Source organism: Spermophilus citellus (genome assembly GCF_964194105.1).
Source record: "Spermophilus citellus genome assembly, chromosome: 13".
Classification (NCBI taxonomy): Eukaryota; Metazoa; Chordata; class Mammalia; order Rodentia; family Sciuridae; genus Spermophilus; species Spermophilus citellus.
This window is the reverse complement of record NC_138193.1, coordinates 76,678,831-76,697,357: the sequence shown is the minus strand read 5'-3', so window position 1 is coordinate 76,697,357 and position 18,527 is coordinate 76,678,831. Positions and strand designations below refer to the sequence as shown.

The window sequence follows — 18,527 nt, the reverse complement described above, 5'->3', positions numbered from 1 at the left end:
AATCATCTATCTTTATAAGATTACCTCAATTGTATTCTTGTAGTTCAGCCTTGTAGATGGGGGTGGGATACAAGGGGGCTACAGCTAGAACTAAAGCTTTGAAGCTAGCACAATTTATAAAAAGCTAAGTATATACTGGGAATGGCATATACTTAGTAAAAATCCTTCCAGTGCTTCTTTTTTTTTTAAACTATAAGATTAGAAAGTATATACTGTATGTTTTTAGAGGCAAGTAATTCAAACTTGAGAATTTAAAACTTTAATAATTGCTTTTATGTAGCCTAAACTCTACAGATCTGTAATTGAAGATGTAATTGAAGGAGTGCGGGATCTATTTGTTGAAGAAGGTATAGAGGAACAAGTTTTAAAGGACTTGAAACAGGTTTGTGGACAATACAAGTTTCTGTTCTTGTAGTTTTCAACTTAAAAAAACTGATAATTGTAGTTATAACCCATCAATTATAGTTTAGTACTTAACCATTGTACCATCAGCCGAAAATTCCATTTTAAAACTTTAAAAATAGAAGTAAATATCCGATTTTTAAAAAGCATATATATATACATATATATATCTGTATATATATATATATTTTTTTTTTTTTCCAGCTCTGGGAAACCAAAGTTTTGCAGTCTAAAGCAACAGAAGACTTCTTCAGAAATAGCGTCCATTCACCTTTGTTCACCCTTCAGTTGCCACACAGCTTGCATCAAACATTGCAATCATCAACAGGTTGGATAAAGTTTTTAAATTAGTATTTTCTACATCTTGAGAATTAATTCTCTTTTGATAATGTTTTTTAATTAGGATAATGTTCTTAAAGTATAGATGACTTAAACCTCAACATCATTTCCATTAAGTGAACATGGTGTAAATCATCACTTCATGTTATTATTGAAAGAAAACTCTGGTTATTCAAACTAGTTTTTTAAAAGAATATTTACTTTTTTAGTTGTAGGTGGATACACAATATCTTTATTTCATTTTTTTTTAATGTGGTTCTGAGGATCAAACCCAGTGCCTCAAGTGTGCTAGGCGAGCACCCTACCATTGAGCCACAACCCCAGCCCTCAAACTAGTTTTTTAAAAAATAATAAATTCATAAAGGTGACAAAACCTTGTTTTAGAGAAGCAAGTTATATAGTTCTTGAGCTTGGAGCATACGCAGGTTGTTTCAGAGAATTTGATTGGGTCCAGTAGAAGTAATCTAGCCATTATTGCTGAAGTAGCAGAGGGAAAGTGGGAAAGGTGTTTGCATGCTTTATATTCTCTTTGTTCCTTTTACTTTCTGTGTCTGTTGTTAGTAATCAATTATTGTATTGGAAGCAAAATGGAGAGTGAAAAAAATATGGAGATTATTCAGGCTACTTCACTATTTTGATTATGTAAAATAATGGCAAGAAATTGACCATGTGCATTTTATGTTTATTCTCGAATTTATTGAACCTAGACCTTTGCTTTTTTTTTTTTTTGGCTTCTTTTTTTTTTTATTGGTTGTTCACAACATTACAAAGCTCTTGACATATCATATTTCATACATTAGATTGAATAGACCTTTGCTTTTAAGGGAAATATTTGTTTATACTATATATGCCAATTGGAGTTGGGAAAGACTAAGTAATAAACGGTAAAATTGATATTATCCTATCTGTCTTTTCAGTTCTGATTCTTATAATCTTTATCTTACTCATGGGATATATATACACACGTAAATAGATTTTATTTGGTTTAGCTGAAATTCAATAGAGTGGTATCTGCAAGAAGTGAGGGTAGAATTCAGATTAGATTGTCAATAATAAGTAGATTGTTCTTGCATGCTTTTGAAAATTCACATGAAAATTACATAGGCCAAGGTGAAGAGAAAATAGGATGCTAGAACTCTTCTCTTATAAAATGGGAGACTTTAAGTGTGGCAGCAATTATAACCTATAAAAATGAAAAAGTAATAATTGAGTTACCAAACACAAGTTTTATCTAATACTGTGCTTACAAAATATAATTTTCTTCTTTAAGTATTAGTCATAATAGATTTTTTTCTCTTCTTTTTTATTGTATATAATGGTGGGATTTGTTGTTACATATTACATGTACACAATATAACAATATAATTTGGCCAGTATCCCTCCCCAGGATGTCTCCCAGTCATGACAGTTGTAATTGTTGAACCACTGAAATGTTTTCATCAATCTTTGGGTTTTTGACTGTGGTTTCATTTTTACCTTTATGGTGTCAGAACATTTCCTTTAGCTGTTTAACATTCTTTATTTTAATCTCTATTTTTTTAAATTAAAGAACTCTGGAGGTTCTTTTTGCTTGGGGTTGATGTGAGGGTGTGGTGGATAGGCAGGCTGAAAATACTTCACTGTCTTTTTTCAAAAGCATAGTGAACCCCTTAGGGGTTCTTTGTCATTCAAAATTGCAATACTTCATTTTACCACAAGATGGTAATATTACCAGTGATTTAAATCACAAAATAGTCTGGCAGCTAATATATCTAGCTAGTTTTCACTCTGTACCTATTCTTATTCTGTGTCTTAGGAGTTAGAATAATAGAAATAATTACATTTAAAATAAGACAGTTTTCCTCCTTATTCTCCTCTACATGATTTATAATGAAGAGGTTTAAGAGGAATTACTGTATCCTTTAAAAGTGCATTATAGACCTTGTTCCTATCTGTCTTCATTTCTTGGTACCCTACAATAGGATTCTTGAAATAAATAGTCTCATAAAATTTAAGTACTTCTTAATTGTATCTTCTCATGGTATGCTTTTAAAAGCCTGATTAATATAACTTAAACTTCTACAATCTTTTCATTTCTTTTGATACTAGGTTCAAATTAAATCTACAATTGAATAAGTCATCTGCTTTTTTTTCTGTTCCACTTTAAAACTTGTTTGCTATACCATATTTTTGACTGCATTATTTATTTGTTTAGTAATTTCCTGTATCTTTAGTTCTCAACATTATTTATAAAGGACTCCTTTATATTCTTAAAAATTGAGGACCCTAAGGAACATTTTAAAATGTGGATTGTAAATATGTATTAAAAGATTGGAATTAAAACTAAGAAATAAAAAATGGTTTATTTATTTAAAAATTCAATTATTTGTTTATATATATGAAAAATAACTTTTTACAATAAAAATTTTTAGTAAGGTGGCATTGTTTTACTTTTCTGCCAATTTTGTTAATGTCTGCTTTAATATAAGACAACTGAGTTCTCATGTCTTTTTAAATTTAAATATGTGTATATTTAAGGTGAACACCATGTTTTGAGATACGTGTGAATATATATAGTGAAAAGGTTATATAATTCTGTAAATCAATATATCTATCATCTTAGTAGTTTTCCATTTCTAAAAATTGTGGCAAGTGTACCTAAAGTCTACTCTTTTCATAGCAAAAATCCTGAGCATGGTACAATATTAAGTAAACCCTCATAATGTTGTACGTCTGATCTTTAGACTTATTGATCTCGTGTTTCTGTTGCTTTGTGTTCTTGGACCTACATTTTCCTATTCCATGCTCCCCTGCCCTTGATAACTACTGTTTTATTCTCTACCATTTTGTATTTGACTTTTGACTTTTTTTTTTTAAGATTCTGCATATGAGTGAGATCATGTAGTACCTTTTTCTTTGTGTCTGCCTTATTCCACATAGCATAAAGTCTTCCATTTTCATCCTTATTGTGTGACAGAGGGCAGAATCTCCTTTTTGAAAGCTGAACAATAATCCATTGTGTATATAAATTACATTTTCTTGATCCATTTGTCCATCATTGGACATGTTGGTTATTACTTCATCTTGGCTGTTATGAATAATGCTGCAATGAACTTGGAAGTGCAGATACTTATGAGGTAGTGATTTAATATCTTTTGGGTATATATTCATAAGAAGGGTTTGCTGGGTTATATGGTAGTTCTATTATTAATTTCTTTAGGAGCCTCTGTACTGCTTTCTGCAGTGGCTGTACCATTCTGTATTGTCATCAACAATCACAAAGATTCCCTTTTCTCTGAATCTTCACCAATACTTGTAATCTCTCATCTTTTTGATAATAGCCATCCTTACAGGTGTAGGTAATGTCTCATAGTTTTGATGGGCATTTCTATGATGTTTAGTGATGCTGAGCACCTTTTCATATACTTGTTGATCATTTTTATTTTCTCTTTAGAAAAATATCTATCTAGGTTCTTTTGCTCATTTTTTAGTTGGGTTATTTTCTGCTGACTCTTTAATTGCCTAAACTCTTTAATATATTTTGGATATTAGCACTTTATCAGATGTATGGTTTGTGTGTATATTCTCCCAATCTGCCTTTATATTTTGATTCTTTCTTGTTGTGCAGAAGCTTTTTTAGTTTGATGTAGTTCCATTTATTTTTGTTTTGTAGCCTTAACTTTTGTTGTGGTATTAAAAAAAAAAAAATCATTGCCAAGTCTAGTGTCAGGGAGTTTTTTTTTTTTTTTTTTTTTAGTATTCTCTTCTGGAAGTTTTATGGTTCAGGTGTAATTTTAGGTCATTTATTAATTTTGAGTTGATTTTTTTATATATGGTATAAGCTGTCCAATTTTATTATACTGCATGTGAAAATCCAGTTTTCCCAGTACCATTTATTAAAGAGACTTTTTTTTTTCCCTATTGTGTCCTCTTATTGCCCTTGTTAAAAATTAGTTAACCATATATATTTGGATTGATTTCTAGTTTCTAAGTATTTTTGTATTAGTACTCTACTGTTTTGATTACTAATAGCTCTGTAATATTATTTTGTTTGTTTGTTTTTGAGATAGGGATCTCACTGTGTTGTCCAGGCTGGCTGTGAACTCCTGAACTCAAGCAATCCTTCTGCCTCAGCCTCCTGAGTAACTGGGACTATAGGCATATGTGGCTGTGCCTGGCTTTATACTTTTAAATCAGGCAGTATGATGTCTCCAACTTTTTCTGTATATGAATTGCTTTGGTTATTTGAGTTTTTTTTTGTAGTTCCTTATGAATTTTAGCATTTTTCTATTTCTGTGAATAATGCCATGAAATTTTGATAACGATTGAAACTGAATCTGTAATTGCTTTGGGAAGCATTATACATTCTAACAATATTTTAACAATATTAATTCCTTCAGTCCATGAATAGGGAGTATCTTTTCATTTGTTTCTTCTTCATTTTTTTCATCGTTGTCTTTTAGTTTTCAGAGTAGAGGTACATATCTTTTACCTTCTTGATTAAATTTCTTCCTGTTTTAATTTTTAGATGTTATCATAAATGGGATAATTTTCTTGATTTCTTTATTAGATTGATTGATATTTTATATAGATATGTAACTGATTTTTCTATGTTGCTTTTATATCCTGCAAATTTATTGAACTTATTAGTTCTAACTCTGTGTGTGTGTGTATTTTTTTGGGTTCTCTCTATACAGGACCATGCCCTTTGCAAATAAAGATAACTTTACTTCTTTGTTTCTGATTAGTATGCCTTGTATTTATTTTTCTTGTCTGATTGCTCTGGGTAGAACTTCTGTGTTGAAGAGAGGTGGTGAGAGTAGGTACTCTTTCTTTATGCTCGATCTTGAAGGGAAAGCTTTCAGTTTTTCCCTGTTGATTTTTTAAAAATATATTTTTAGTTGTAGGTGGACATAATACTTTTATTTTATTTGTTTATATGTGGTGCTGAGGTTCAAACTCAGTGCCTCACATGTGCTAGGTGAGTGCTTTATACTGAGCCCCAGCCCCAGCGCCTCCCCATTGATTTTGATGTTAGCTGTGGGGTTCTCCTTTCTTTTCCTGGGGATCAAACCCAGGGCCTCACATATGCCAGGCAAGTACTCAACCACTGAACTATATCCTCAGCCCTGGTTTTCTATTTAGAATGTCTTTTTCTGCTTCTGGTGTCAAGCTAATGTTGGCTTAGTAAATTGTGTTTGCCTTTAGTTCTCTGTTTTGAAAGAGTTTAAGAATTGGTATTAATTTTTTTTTGAATGTTTGGTAGAATTCAATCCCAGAATCCATCTAGTCCTGGGCTTTGTTTTGTTGGGACGTTTTTAACTTACTTTTTTTAAAAAAAAGACTTTTGACTGACATGTAATAATTGTATATATTTATGGAGTATAGTGTGATATTTAGCACATGTATACATGGTACATACTAATCAAATTAGGGCAATAGCATTGAATTTCCTTGTCTCTTTATGTTTGGAGCTTTTGAGCTTCTCCTAGATTATCATAAAATATATAATAGATTATTGTGAATTATAGTCATCTCACTATAGTGGAACACTAGAATTGTTCTATCTAATTGTATTTTGGTATCCATTATCTCATACCCTCTCTTTTTCTACCTGCTGTCTTATTCTACATTCAGATCAACTTTTTTTTTTCCCTCCCAATGCTGGAGATTGAACCCAGGCCTGTTTTACCACTGTTTTTCCCCCCTCCTTTTTTTTTAACTATTTATTTTTGAGATGGGTTCTTGCTAAGTTGCCCAGGCTGGCCTTAAACTTACATCCTCCTTCCTTGGCTGGGATTACAAGCTTGCACCACCATGCCTGGCTTAGACTAGTGTTTTTAGCTTCCACATATGAGAAAGAACATGTAGTATTTGTTCTTCTATGTTTGGATTATTTCCCTTAACATCATGTCCTGTTGGAGGTTTTAGATTACTACTTCTATCTTTTCAATATCTATTTCTACAATCAAACTGTTATACTGTATTGTGATTGTTAAAACACATGAAGAAAATTTAGCTTTTCACAGATACGTAATTGGAAAAGGGCTTTTTTTTTGGTAGCATTTTCAGATAATTTGATACTACAGTAAAGTTTAGGTGGAATCTGAACCTAAATCAAGGAATTTTTTAGAATGTTACATTAGAGTTATGTTGGTGTACATATCTTGCACTTTAAATGCCTCTTCACTCCTGTAATTTTGTGATGTATGTTGATTATTTAGAAAATATTGTTTCACTGCATTATACAGTTGAAACATTGTTCATTATATAAGGTTAAAAAATGGCTGGGCACAGTGGTGCACGCCTGTAATCCCAGCAGCTCTGGAGTTTGAGGCAGGAGGATCACGAGTTCAAAGCCAGCCTCAGTAACAGCAAGGTGCTAAGCAACTCAGTGAGACCCTGTCTCTGAATAAAATACAAAATAAGGCTGGGGATGTGGCTCTCGGTGATTGAGTGCTCCTCAGTTCAATCCCTGGTACAAAAAAAAATTATACTCATTATTATCACTCCACATCTCATCTACTGTGATAGATATAATATAATATAATAGGTGATACATTCTAAGTTTTGCTCGAAAGCTTGAATTTTATCATTGGAAAATACCATTAGTTTGTTTTTTAAAAATTTTTAAATTTATTCTAATTTGTTATATATGACAGCAGAATGCACTACAATTCATATTACCCATCTAGAGCACAATTTTTCATATCTCTGGCCATACACAAAGTAGAGTTACACCATTTATGTTTTCACAGACACATCAATGTTTATAGCAGCACAGTTCACAATAACTAAATTGTGGAAGCAACCTAGATGCCCTTTAGTAGATGAGTGGATACAGAAAATGTGGTATATATACACAATGAAATATTATTCAGCATTAAAAGATGATAAAATCATGGCATTTGCAGGTAAATGGATGGAGTTGGAGAATATAATGCTAAATGAAGTTAGCCAGTCTCAAAAAACCAAATGCCAAATGTTTTCTCTGATACAAGGATATTGAGCATTGGAGGAATAGATGAACACTAGATAGGGCACTAGATAGGGAGGGAAAAAGAGGGGGAATGGGGTGGGAAAGACAGTGGAATGGAGTGGATATCATTACCCAAAGTACATGTATAAAGACATTAGTTTGTTTTTTTGAAGCAAATGCTTAGTTCATTTTTTGAGAGTTTGCTAAATACCCAGATGCAATAAAGCAGTTTCTGTCATTCTTTCCATTTAAAATGATGTTCCTTGAAAAAAGAGGCTAGGTCAACTCTCCACTTAAATAAGAGCATAAATGATTTTGCTTGTACATCTTTACACTTCCATACGCTGCTGAAATTTTTGTTTTCTTTTCATCTTACCATAGAATATTAAAAGGAAGCATACTTTCTGGGTAAAATTCACTATAATTAATAATCCTTAGGTCATCACAGGACTTTCTTAAGTGGAACAGTTTTGGTGTTGGTGCTGCTGATTTTTGTCTGATCTTTCTTCTCCTTCCTTTTACTCTTTCCCTCCCTTCTGAGTGACACTGGAGAGCACAATGACTTCATAAGGCATGGTGCTGCTGCCTTACTTCATGCTGAGGTCCCTGCAGTTTTACCCATCACTGCTTTTGTGTCTTTAATACAAATGTCAACAAAACAGAACAGACTGTAGTTAATGAAAAATGAAAAAGGCATATGTTGTCTTATTATAAACAGTTTTGAACATCCTGAAAGGGAACTTGGGACCCCCAGGGGTTTGCACATTATACTCTGAGATCTGCAGCTCTGTACTTACAGAGTGTGTGTGTTTGTGTATACACATATATAATTTATAATCCATTTTTGAGAGAGAAATGGGAATCTACTAATAATTATCTCAGACTAACAGGTGTAAACTGGGACTATCCTGGGCAAACTGGAATGTGCAGTCATCCTATCCATTTTTTTAGGGGACTTTAAATTGGTTTCTGCTGTTTGGTTTTCATATCACAGTGTTTTTTTTTTTTTTTCAATGAAAACATCAGTCTTTGTGGGAGTAAGAGAAGGGAAGAACAGGAACACAAGTTTCTGGGGGATTTGAGCACTAAACACTTAAACAATAGGTATAAGTAATATTTCAAATTGTTCTCAAACTTAGGTCTGGTGGAAATTTCATCAATGTGATTGATTTGTTCTTTAGGTGATATGAGGGGTGGAATGTTCAGTTTAGTCATCAGAATTCCATGTGCTTATGATTAGTCTCAAGAACTGATCAGTCTGCAGTTTTTGAATAATGTGACTTGCATATTAAGATTTGAAATGATTCAAACAGAAGTAAGGCCAGGTGAGGTGATGCATGCCTGTAATTCCAGTGGCTCAGGAGGATTGCAAGTTCAAAGCAAGCCTCAGCAGCTTAGTGGGGTTTAAGGACTTAGTGAGAATCTGTCTTAAAATAAAACAAAATAAAAGGGGAGAGGGATGTGGCTCAGTGGTGAAGTGCCCCTGGGTTCAATCCCTGGTACCAAAATAAACAAACAAACAAACAAATTAAAAAATTCACAGAAAAAAACCCCCAAAACAATAGAAGTAAGAATTGTGAAACTACTAGAATTTTTGATGGTGGGAAAAAGTACACTTATAGATGTGAATGTCACTCATGTCTGGGAAATTTTTCTATACCAAATTATCACATTTCAGAATTTTAAAATTATGTTTATGGAATTGAATTATTGCTATATTTTAAAATTTATTCATTTTGAAATTAATATTTCTAAGCTGGGTGAGTTGGCACATGCCTATTATCTCAGCAACTTGGAAGGCTGAGGTAAGAGGATCATAAGTTTGAGTCCAGCATAGGGAATTTAACAAGACTCTGTCTCAAAATCAAATATAAAAAAGGACTGAGAATGTGGCTCAGTAGTAAAACACCCTTGGGTTCAATCCCCAGTAATAATAATAATATAAATGATAATAATAATTTCTAGAACATATATATGAAAAATCTGAAATTATGTCATAGTTTGAGTGAAAACATTTAGTTAAAATTTACTTAGTTATTAAAATAATTCTGAATGTTAAAAAATATGTTTCAGGTATGTTTAATGGTGTGTACAACTTGTAAATGTATATAAATGGTACATATAACTTGTGAATTTAGTATTGAATTTAGTTAGGTAGGAATTGCATGAAACTTCATTATACAATTTAGTTCAGTGCTTTTATTCTGATGTCACAAAGAAACTTTGAAAGCTCTCTTATAACCCTGCTTGATTTCCTTAAAGATAGAGAATTATCCTGTAGGATTTATTACAAGGTATTTAAAAGAGGAGGATTGTTGCTATTTTTCCTCAAGAAACTCATTTAATTGCTTCAGACAGTGCGTTAACAGATTTTTGTTTCCTCTCAGGCTATGACTTAAGCTGTAGCTGCGTAAGCTTTGCTCACTTCAGCTAATTAAGACTAATGCCATTGTGTTCCTGCCACTCCGATTCTTTCTAATTTAGCTTTTCTGAAAGAATGCCTGTTAATAAGCAAAGCCATAGATGAACAGAGGATAAAAATAATTCTGTGGCTCATTAACCATCAATCTGCAGCCTCAATTCTGTTGTCTGAACGTGGGAAGAATGGTTAGTTTGCTCTTCTGAGCTTTTTGTTGTATGTGAAGAAGCCTTTCTACCATCAGAATGGGGGAGTTTTCCTTATTGCAGTATGTGAAAAACAGGCAGGCCATAATCAGCATTACACTGATATATATGTAACTTTATAAACATGCTAAGAAGTACTTTTTATTAAAGAAAAGGCAAATGTTATTCTAATAATTACATTCAGCTAGGTGAACCTTGAGCATTTAAGGTTTATGGTTACATTGATAACTGAGATACTTCTATTGTGGTTATTATTTGGTCTTTATACATATACATACACATATACATATACATATATGGTAATGGAGATTGAACTCAGGGGCACTTTACCATTGAACCATATCCTAAGCCCTTTTTTAAAAAATATTTTATTTAGAGACAGGGTCTCACTGAGTTGCTTAGGGCCTTGCTAAGTTACTGAGGCTAACTTTGAACTAATGATCCTCCTGCCTCAGCCTCCTGAGCTGCTGGGATTATAGGTGTGAGCAACTGTGCTGGGATTTATACATAATTTTTTAATGATAGATTACATTTACAACCAGTTGGACCACCTTTTGGATGCATTAGAAACAAAGCAATAGTCAGCATAGAAAATTGGCAGATAATAAAGGGAAGATGTATGGGATTGTGGCTTTAATGTAGGTTGAGTTGCAATTCTCCTAAGAATTTGTTCTTTTCCTTTTATAAATAGAATCTTAAAATTAAAATTATTGAGCCATATTAATTGTACAAATTAAGGATTTCACTTTGGATAATTTATTCTATTTTTCTTATCAGTCATAGTGGTTTCATTACAAAGTATTTTCATTTGTTTGTTCCTAAAGTGGTGTAGCTGTGCTTGCTAACATAGCTAAAGTACCATAAATAACTTTTAATGAAATGAATTGAAACTTATTTGAATCTATAAAATTTAGAATGGATTTATGTCAAGTTACATATTTTTGATCAATACTATAGTTTCATAGAAATATGCCACTTAACAAAATTACTTTTTCTTCCCAATGGATAGTTGTATTTATATAGGTATGACTCTGTGTCTTCTAATCTGTTCCACTGGTCTTCATTTATGTTTTTGTGCCAATACTGTGTTGTTTTTGTTTCTATAGCTCTGTAGTATAATTTAAAGTCTGGTATTGTGATGCCTTCTGCATCACTTTTCTAAGGATTGCTTTGACTATTCTGGGCCTCTTATTTTTCCAAATGTATGCTTTCCTTTTTCTATTTCACGACTTCTTTTTCTATTTCTATGAAGAATGTCATTGGAATTTTTATAGTAATTACATTAAGTTTGTAGAGTGCTTTTAGTAGTATGGCCATTTTTGACAATATTAATTCTGCCTATACAAGAACGTGGGATATCTTTCCATCTTCTGAGGTCTTCTTCATTTTCTTTCTTTAGTGTTCTGTAGTTTTCATTGTAGAGGTATTTCACCTTACTTGTTAGATTCATTCCCAAATATTTTATTTTATTGAGGCTATTGTTAAAGGGATAGCATTCCTGATTTGTCTTTGAGCTGATTTGTCATTGGTGTGTAGGAATGCAACTGATTTATGGGTGTTAATTTTATAACCTGCTACTTTGCTGAATTTATTTATGAGTTCTAGAAGCTTTCTGATGGAGTTTTTTGGGTCTTCTAAATATAGAATCATGTCGTTGGCAAATAGGAATAGTTTGAGTTCTTTTCCTATTCATATCCCTTTAATTTCTTTCCTTTGTCTAATTGTTCTGGCTAGGGTTTCCAGGACTATGTTCAATTAGGAGTGGTGAAAGAGGGCATACCTGTCTTGTTCTAGTTTTTAGAAGGAATGCTTCAATTTTTCTCATTTAGAATGATGTTGGCCTTGGGTTTAGCATTTGTAGCTTTTACAATGTTGAGTTATGTTCCTATTATCCCTAGTGTTTTTAGTGTTTTGAGCATGAATGTGTGCTGAATTTTGTCAAATGCTTTTTCTGCATTTATTGAGATAATCATAGATTCTTAAGTCTGTTGATGTGATGAATTATATTTATTGATTTCCATATGTTGAACCAGCCTTGCATCCCTGGAATGAACCCACTTGATTTTGGTGCCCTATCTTTTTAATATGTTTTTCTATGCAATTTGCCAGCATTTTATTAAGAATTTTTGCATCTATGTTCATCAGAGATATTGGTCTGAAGTTTTTTTCCTTATTGTATAAGTTGTAATGGAGACTTAGTGCTACAGTTACTTACTAAAGACAGTCTGCAGATGTTGTTATGGATTCCTAAAGTACAGTATGCCTAATTATAAAGAAATATTTACCTTTGATATTTAAAGTAGTTTAGTTGTAAAGTCTATCTAAAGTTGCTGGAAAAGTATAATTAAATACTTCTGTTCTCATTTGGACTGGAAGTTTAGAATTCACTATGGTCTAACATTATAGAATATTTAAAAAAATCTATTTAGCAATTAAATTAATAAATTCTAATGAATGTGTGATATTTATTTTGTTTTCTATGCAGCATCGTTAGTTATTCCTACTGGTAGAACTCTTCCAAGTTTTGCCACAGCAGAACTGGTATGTAGCTTATTTAAAATATTTTTTTTTTTTTTTTTGGTACTGGGAGTTAAAACCAGGGGTGCTTTGCCACCAAGTTACCTTCCCAGCCCTTTTTATTTTTTATTTTGAGACAGTGTCTAGCTAAGATGCTGAAGCTGACCTTAAAGTGTGATCTTCCTACCTCAGCCTTCCAAGTAGCCAGGATTACAGACCTATGCCACAGCACCTGGCTAAAATTGAAAAGATATGCACTATTTTTAGTGAATGGTGGGATAATGGTGGGCATAGATGTAATTCATGATCCTTTAGGGAAAAGATGTGGTAAGAAGTGGGACACATATCATAGAATAGTTTCCATATCATAGAAAAGCTCAGGAGATTCAGAATCAACATTTTCTTACTAGTTTTTCCTGTCTTCCAGTGCAGTTGTTAGCATCTGCCCAAACTGTACTTACAAGGTTAGGAAATTTCTACAGTTACATTGAATGGGGTTTTAATATACCATATAGTGTTATATGTTTGGTGGGCCTTAATGCAGATAATTTCGATCTGGTATTTTTTTCTGAATTTTTTCCCTCCAGAGTTGAGTGACTTCATAGTTCTTCCTTTTATTTAAGTGGAATGTTTTGGTCATTTCCTACTTTTATGAAATAAAGTTTCCTACCTCCCTAGGACTTGGAGATAGGAGATAAATATTATTACTTATTCATAGAAAATTGAGTAGTTTTTTAGGTGGGAAAGAATGGCACATTTTCACTTTTACTTTTCTTCCATGGTACTGATGGCATATAATCCATTAACTATTTTTCATTTTCTTCTAGTCCATGAGCTACCTTTTAAGGTACAAGATTAAATGTGCCACTTATTTCCATTTCTTCATTAAGAACAAACAAAGACTACTCCTTAACTAGATTTTTGGAAAGAATGGCTCTGCTTTTGATAGGAAACCTTTGAAATATCTCTGCTTTTGAGATTAGTGGAAATATCTTTTTTTTCCTTATTAAAGGAATAATATGCTTATATGAAGTAAAAACAAACAAATTTATAAAGTAAAATGTGAAAGAACCCTGCAGTCTTATACCCCAAAGATAATGGTTTTAATTGTTTGATAAATATTCACTAGACTTATTTCATGAGCTGTACATTACTTTTCAGGGCAAAAAGTAGGATTACATTTGTTACTGTTTTTGTAATTTCCTTCCTTCCATATGCACTGTGTTTCCTCTCTTTCCCTCCCTTCACTCCCTACCCCTGATCTCCCTCCCTCCCTCTTCTTTTAGTAATATAGATGGACTCCTTTCAATGTCAGTAAACATAGATTGGACGTAGTGGATATACCATGGTTCAACTAACCAGCTTTTTGCTGATGGACCTTTAAATTCTTTTCATTTTTTAAAAAATGTATAGCATCCCATTGATTATAGTTGTGTTTATCTGTTGTTTAAGTGACAATTTGGTAGATTCCTAAAAGTAGGATTTCTGGGTCAAAGGTCATATTTTCAATTTTAGAATATATTGCTAAATTGTCTAAAGGGTTGTTCTAGTTTATACTCATATAAACAGTAGCCTAAGGCAACTAGTTTTTACTCACATCCTCACCAACATAGGGTGCTACTTATCAATCTTTTGTGTGGTGTGTGTGTGTGTGTGTATGTGTGTGTGTGATATTAGGAATAGAATCCAGGGTCTTGCACATGCTAGGCAAGCACTCTACTAGCTGAGCCACATCCCTAGCCTACTTTATCAGTTTTTTAAAATTTTCAGATCGGATAGATAAAACATTTCTTTGTCTTGATTTTATTTTTAATTTTAAAACTCTAGGGTTTAATTATTCCAAAAATAAAATTATGTACTATTATGAATTATGCATTATCATATCTATTTCAAAATACCATTCATGATCAACTTAGAGACTAAAGCACCTTATAAATAGCTGTGGTTCTTATATTTGACACCTTAGGAGTCAATGGCCCAGGCAAAGCTAGGCATTGGGTAAGTTTTATGAGTTGGTGTTCATTCTATTTATTAAGACTTACTGACTTCATAAAGGAAGCTACTGAGGAGAGCTATAGAAAGGGGGAAAAACATTACTGGCTTCATTGTTAATGACTACAAATTCAAAAGCCATTTTATTCAAAGAACTCAGACAGGCCTAGTATTAAATGTATTGTCAAATTATTGTTCTATTGTCTGGAATCAGATTTTTTTTTCATTCCTTGTGATACCATGGGAAAAGGATGTAAATAAAATATTTTTCTAACTTTCTAATACAAATTTCTTCTACTAGGGCACTTCAAACTCCAGTGCAAACTTTACTTTTCCTGGTTATCCTATTCATGTACCAGCAGGTGTGACACTACAGACTGCATCTGGTGAGAATATTTTCTAAGAATATTTTATTTTTAGTTAGCATTGGTGCTAACTCTGGATATTAAATCTCATATTGTTTAATGAACTATACCAGAAATTAAAGGAACCTTCAATAAAACCTATTTTAAAAATGGTATTAAGTTGGGCTGGGGTTGTGGCTCAGCGGTAGAGTGCTTGCTTAGCATGTGCGAGGCCCTGGGTTCGATCCTCAGCACCACATAAAAATAAATAAAATAAAGGTATTGTGTTGGCTACAACTAAAAAATAAATATTAAAAATGGTATTAAGTTGCAGTTATTGTTATTATAGACACCATCCACCACAAAGAACACTGTATGATACCTGTCCTATATCTAATTCACTCTGAATTCTCTTTTCCAACCTTGTGTAAGATGCTTTGTATCTATTTTCTCTAATTCAAGTCAATTATCAAATTTTAGCAAATACAAACAAAAGGATTTATCTGTGTTCCTGGTAGCTCTAATCAAGGAAAACCAAAGATTAGGTTGATCAACCTTTGCCTCCTTTTGAATTGGAGATTGCATCCCCTAATAGAAAGAACATCCATAAGTTTGGAGGTTAACCAACCTTTGCATTTCAGTACTATCTTTTGATTTAAAAGAGTATCAGACTTATTTTTTTGGGTGTTGTAAAATTTAAGTACAGTACCTAACTCAATGCTTAAAAACTATTCAGTTCCTCTCCTGTTTAGTTGTAGTTTAAAGAAAAGAGGAAGAAATTTGATAACTATTGAAATTATCAGAGCATTTTGGGAAAAAAGCCTCCTGGAGTAAGTGAATTGGGTGGCAGCAGAACTGGGATTGCCCCAGAACGTGTGTGGAGGCCGGTCTATGCCCTTCCAGCATGGAGATTAATTTGAAGTGCTTTGAAGTCCCTTCACTGTGAATAGACAGCTGAGATAGGAGGGAACATGGCCGCCGACGAGGAAGCAGTGACTCTAATGTCTCCACATTAACGAGATCAAAAAGACCCTTTGGAACAGCGGCAGTCTTCACACTGAGGAACTCCTAGCAAAATTCCATGAAGAGGGGTCCTGCCGGGATCTGGTAGGTCTATTAGAAGTGTCGGTTTGTGGCCGCTGGGACTCGGGGCCCGGGGACTGTGGTACTTGCCGGCCGTCGCCTCCCCAGCCCCGGGCGCCGCTGGAGCGCGAGCCAGAAAAACACGGACCGGGACGCGGCGCGGCTGGCTAGAAGCCGGGAACGCCGGGGGCGGAGAGAGCGACCAGGGCAGCGCTGGCTGTGGAGGCCGTGGAGGAGAGAGGCGTGGGAGCTGGAGGCAGAGACACACCGGAGAGAGCGAGCCAGCACCCCGCCATCATCCCGAAATAGCGAGAAGAGGAAGATGGCGGTGGGAAGTGAGTAAGCCTCTCCGAGTTCTGCGCCCCGCACCGCCGCGTCTGAAAAGCTGAGACTGACAGCTGCGACTCAGCATTAAGCCATCCAGCCGAGGCGGCTGGTCAGCCCTTCTCATCCTGCGGAGGTGGATGCCTGCCGGGCCTTCGTGGGTAGTGGCCGCAGGGTCCAGGCGGGGCTTGGGAGACAGTGGGGACCCGCCTGTGGCGTTGGTCGCCCGGCAGGGGGAGGCGAACTGTCGCCGTTTGCGGAGGACACCACTGTGGCAGAGGGCTGGAGTCGCAGGGCTGCAGCGCAGGAGATAACTTCATTGAAGCCTGCTGCTACAGGTGTGTGGACACCTGGCTTTCCCTCTCCATGCATCGGGGAAAACTTAAGAGCCCCTCCCAGCTCTCCCGTGAGTGCTACAGCCAGCCCGAGGGAGTCAGAGGTGGTGCGGGACTGCCGCTCCTGCCAGGGCTGACTGCTGAGGTCTCTTGCACCAGCTACGGGGGTGTGGCTACCGGAGGGCAAGTAAAATTCGCTGAGGATTCTCAGCACCAAGCTCTACAAAATTAGGGTCTGAGGGAATGGCATTCTGGAGGAGTGAGCCCAGTCGTTCATGAAAACAGGGCTCCCGGGAGCAGCAGACCTGGCCTGTAGCCAGTACTGTGGTGAGAGGGGCCTGGCTAGAGGAAAAGTGGAAGGGATTGGACACAAGAGGAGGCCCTAGGCACTCAGGTTTGGAGACTCGCCCAGTCTGGGAGGAGCTGCTGCACAGTGATTGGTTCCCGCGTACTGACGGGAAAGACTTGACCTGGTGGGCACAGCGCCACCTAGTGGAAGATAAGTTAATCAAACTCTAAGACGGCATTTATTAGGTTTTTTTTTTTTTTTTTCCTTGATTGGGGTTTTTCTTTCATCTTCATTTTTCTATCTTGTTTTTTTTTCCTTTCTCTTTTTTTCTTCTTTCTCTTCTAATCTTAATTTTAATTTTTTTTAATTATTATTAATATATTTTTTAAATTTTTGTTCTTTTTTAGTTCCTATTTCTTTCTTCTTTTGTCTGTTCATTTTTCTTATCCCCCGTCCTTGAATTCTACCTGCCTACTCTCATTCTCCTTAGTGACTTCTTCCCTTCCCTTCTAATACCTTTCCTCCCTAGCATCAAATAAATTTATAGGAATAAACAGTAACTCAGCAGTCAATCAGAACAAGAAGCAACATGAGCAGCTTCAAGAAACAAGGAAGAAAAGGAGTACAAACAATGCAGGATAGCCTAAATATTCAGGAGGACCTAGAGTCATCAGAAAAATGGTCATATAAAGACCTCAAGGAACACCTTAGACAGATGGAATGGAACATCAAAGAGGATACAAGACAGCAAATTCAAGCAGCGAAAGAACACATTGAGAATGAGTTACATAAACACCTAAAAGAAGAAGTTAAGCATCTTTATCAGGAGATAGAGATTATAAAGAATAATCAAACAATAATTCTAGAAATGAAGGAAACGATAAACCAGATTAAAAACTCAATTGAGAGTATCACTAACAGAGTGGAACAAGTAGAAACCAGAACGTCAGATAATGAAGACAAAATATACCATCTTGAAAAGAGTCTAGCCAACTCAGAAAGGCTGGTAAAAAATCACGAGAAAAACATCCAAGAGATTTGGGATAACATGAAGAAACCAAACTTACGAGTCATCGGGATAGAAGAAGGTACAGAGATTCACACCAAGGGAATGAGAAACCTGCTGAATGAAATAATTACAGAAAACTTTCCAGAAATAAAAAAGGAAACAGATATACAAATTGAAGATGCATACAGGACACCGAGCACACAAAATCAAAGTAGACCAACGCCAAGACACATTGTTATGAAGATATCCAATATACAGAACAAAGAGAAAATATTAAAAGCTACAAGAGAAAGGAGGCAGATTACATTTA

At 34.7% G+C, this 18,527-nt stretch overlaps 1 protein-coding gene across 1 annotated transcript in view; it reads left to right on the top strand.

Moving 5' to 3' along the window:
* The window catches only part of GTF2A1L (general transcription factor IIA subunit 1 like), an 83,995-nt gene that overhangs the window by 11,615 nt on the left and 53,853 nt on the right, over positions 1 to 18,527 (top strand). The window contains exons 3-6 of the mRNA XM_081264468.1: positions 281 to 382; positions 607 to 730; positions 12,810 to 12,865; positions 15,135 to 15,219. Coding sequence (XP_081120594.1) covers positions 281 to 382; positions 607 to 730; positions 12,810 to 12,865; positions 15,135 to 15,219 — 367 coding nt within the window. The remainder of the gene's footprint in view (positions 1 to 280; positions 383 to 606; positions 731 to 12,809; positions 12,866 to 15,134; positions 15,220 to 18,527) is intronic.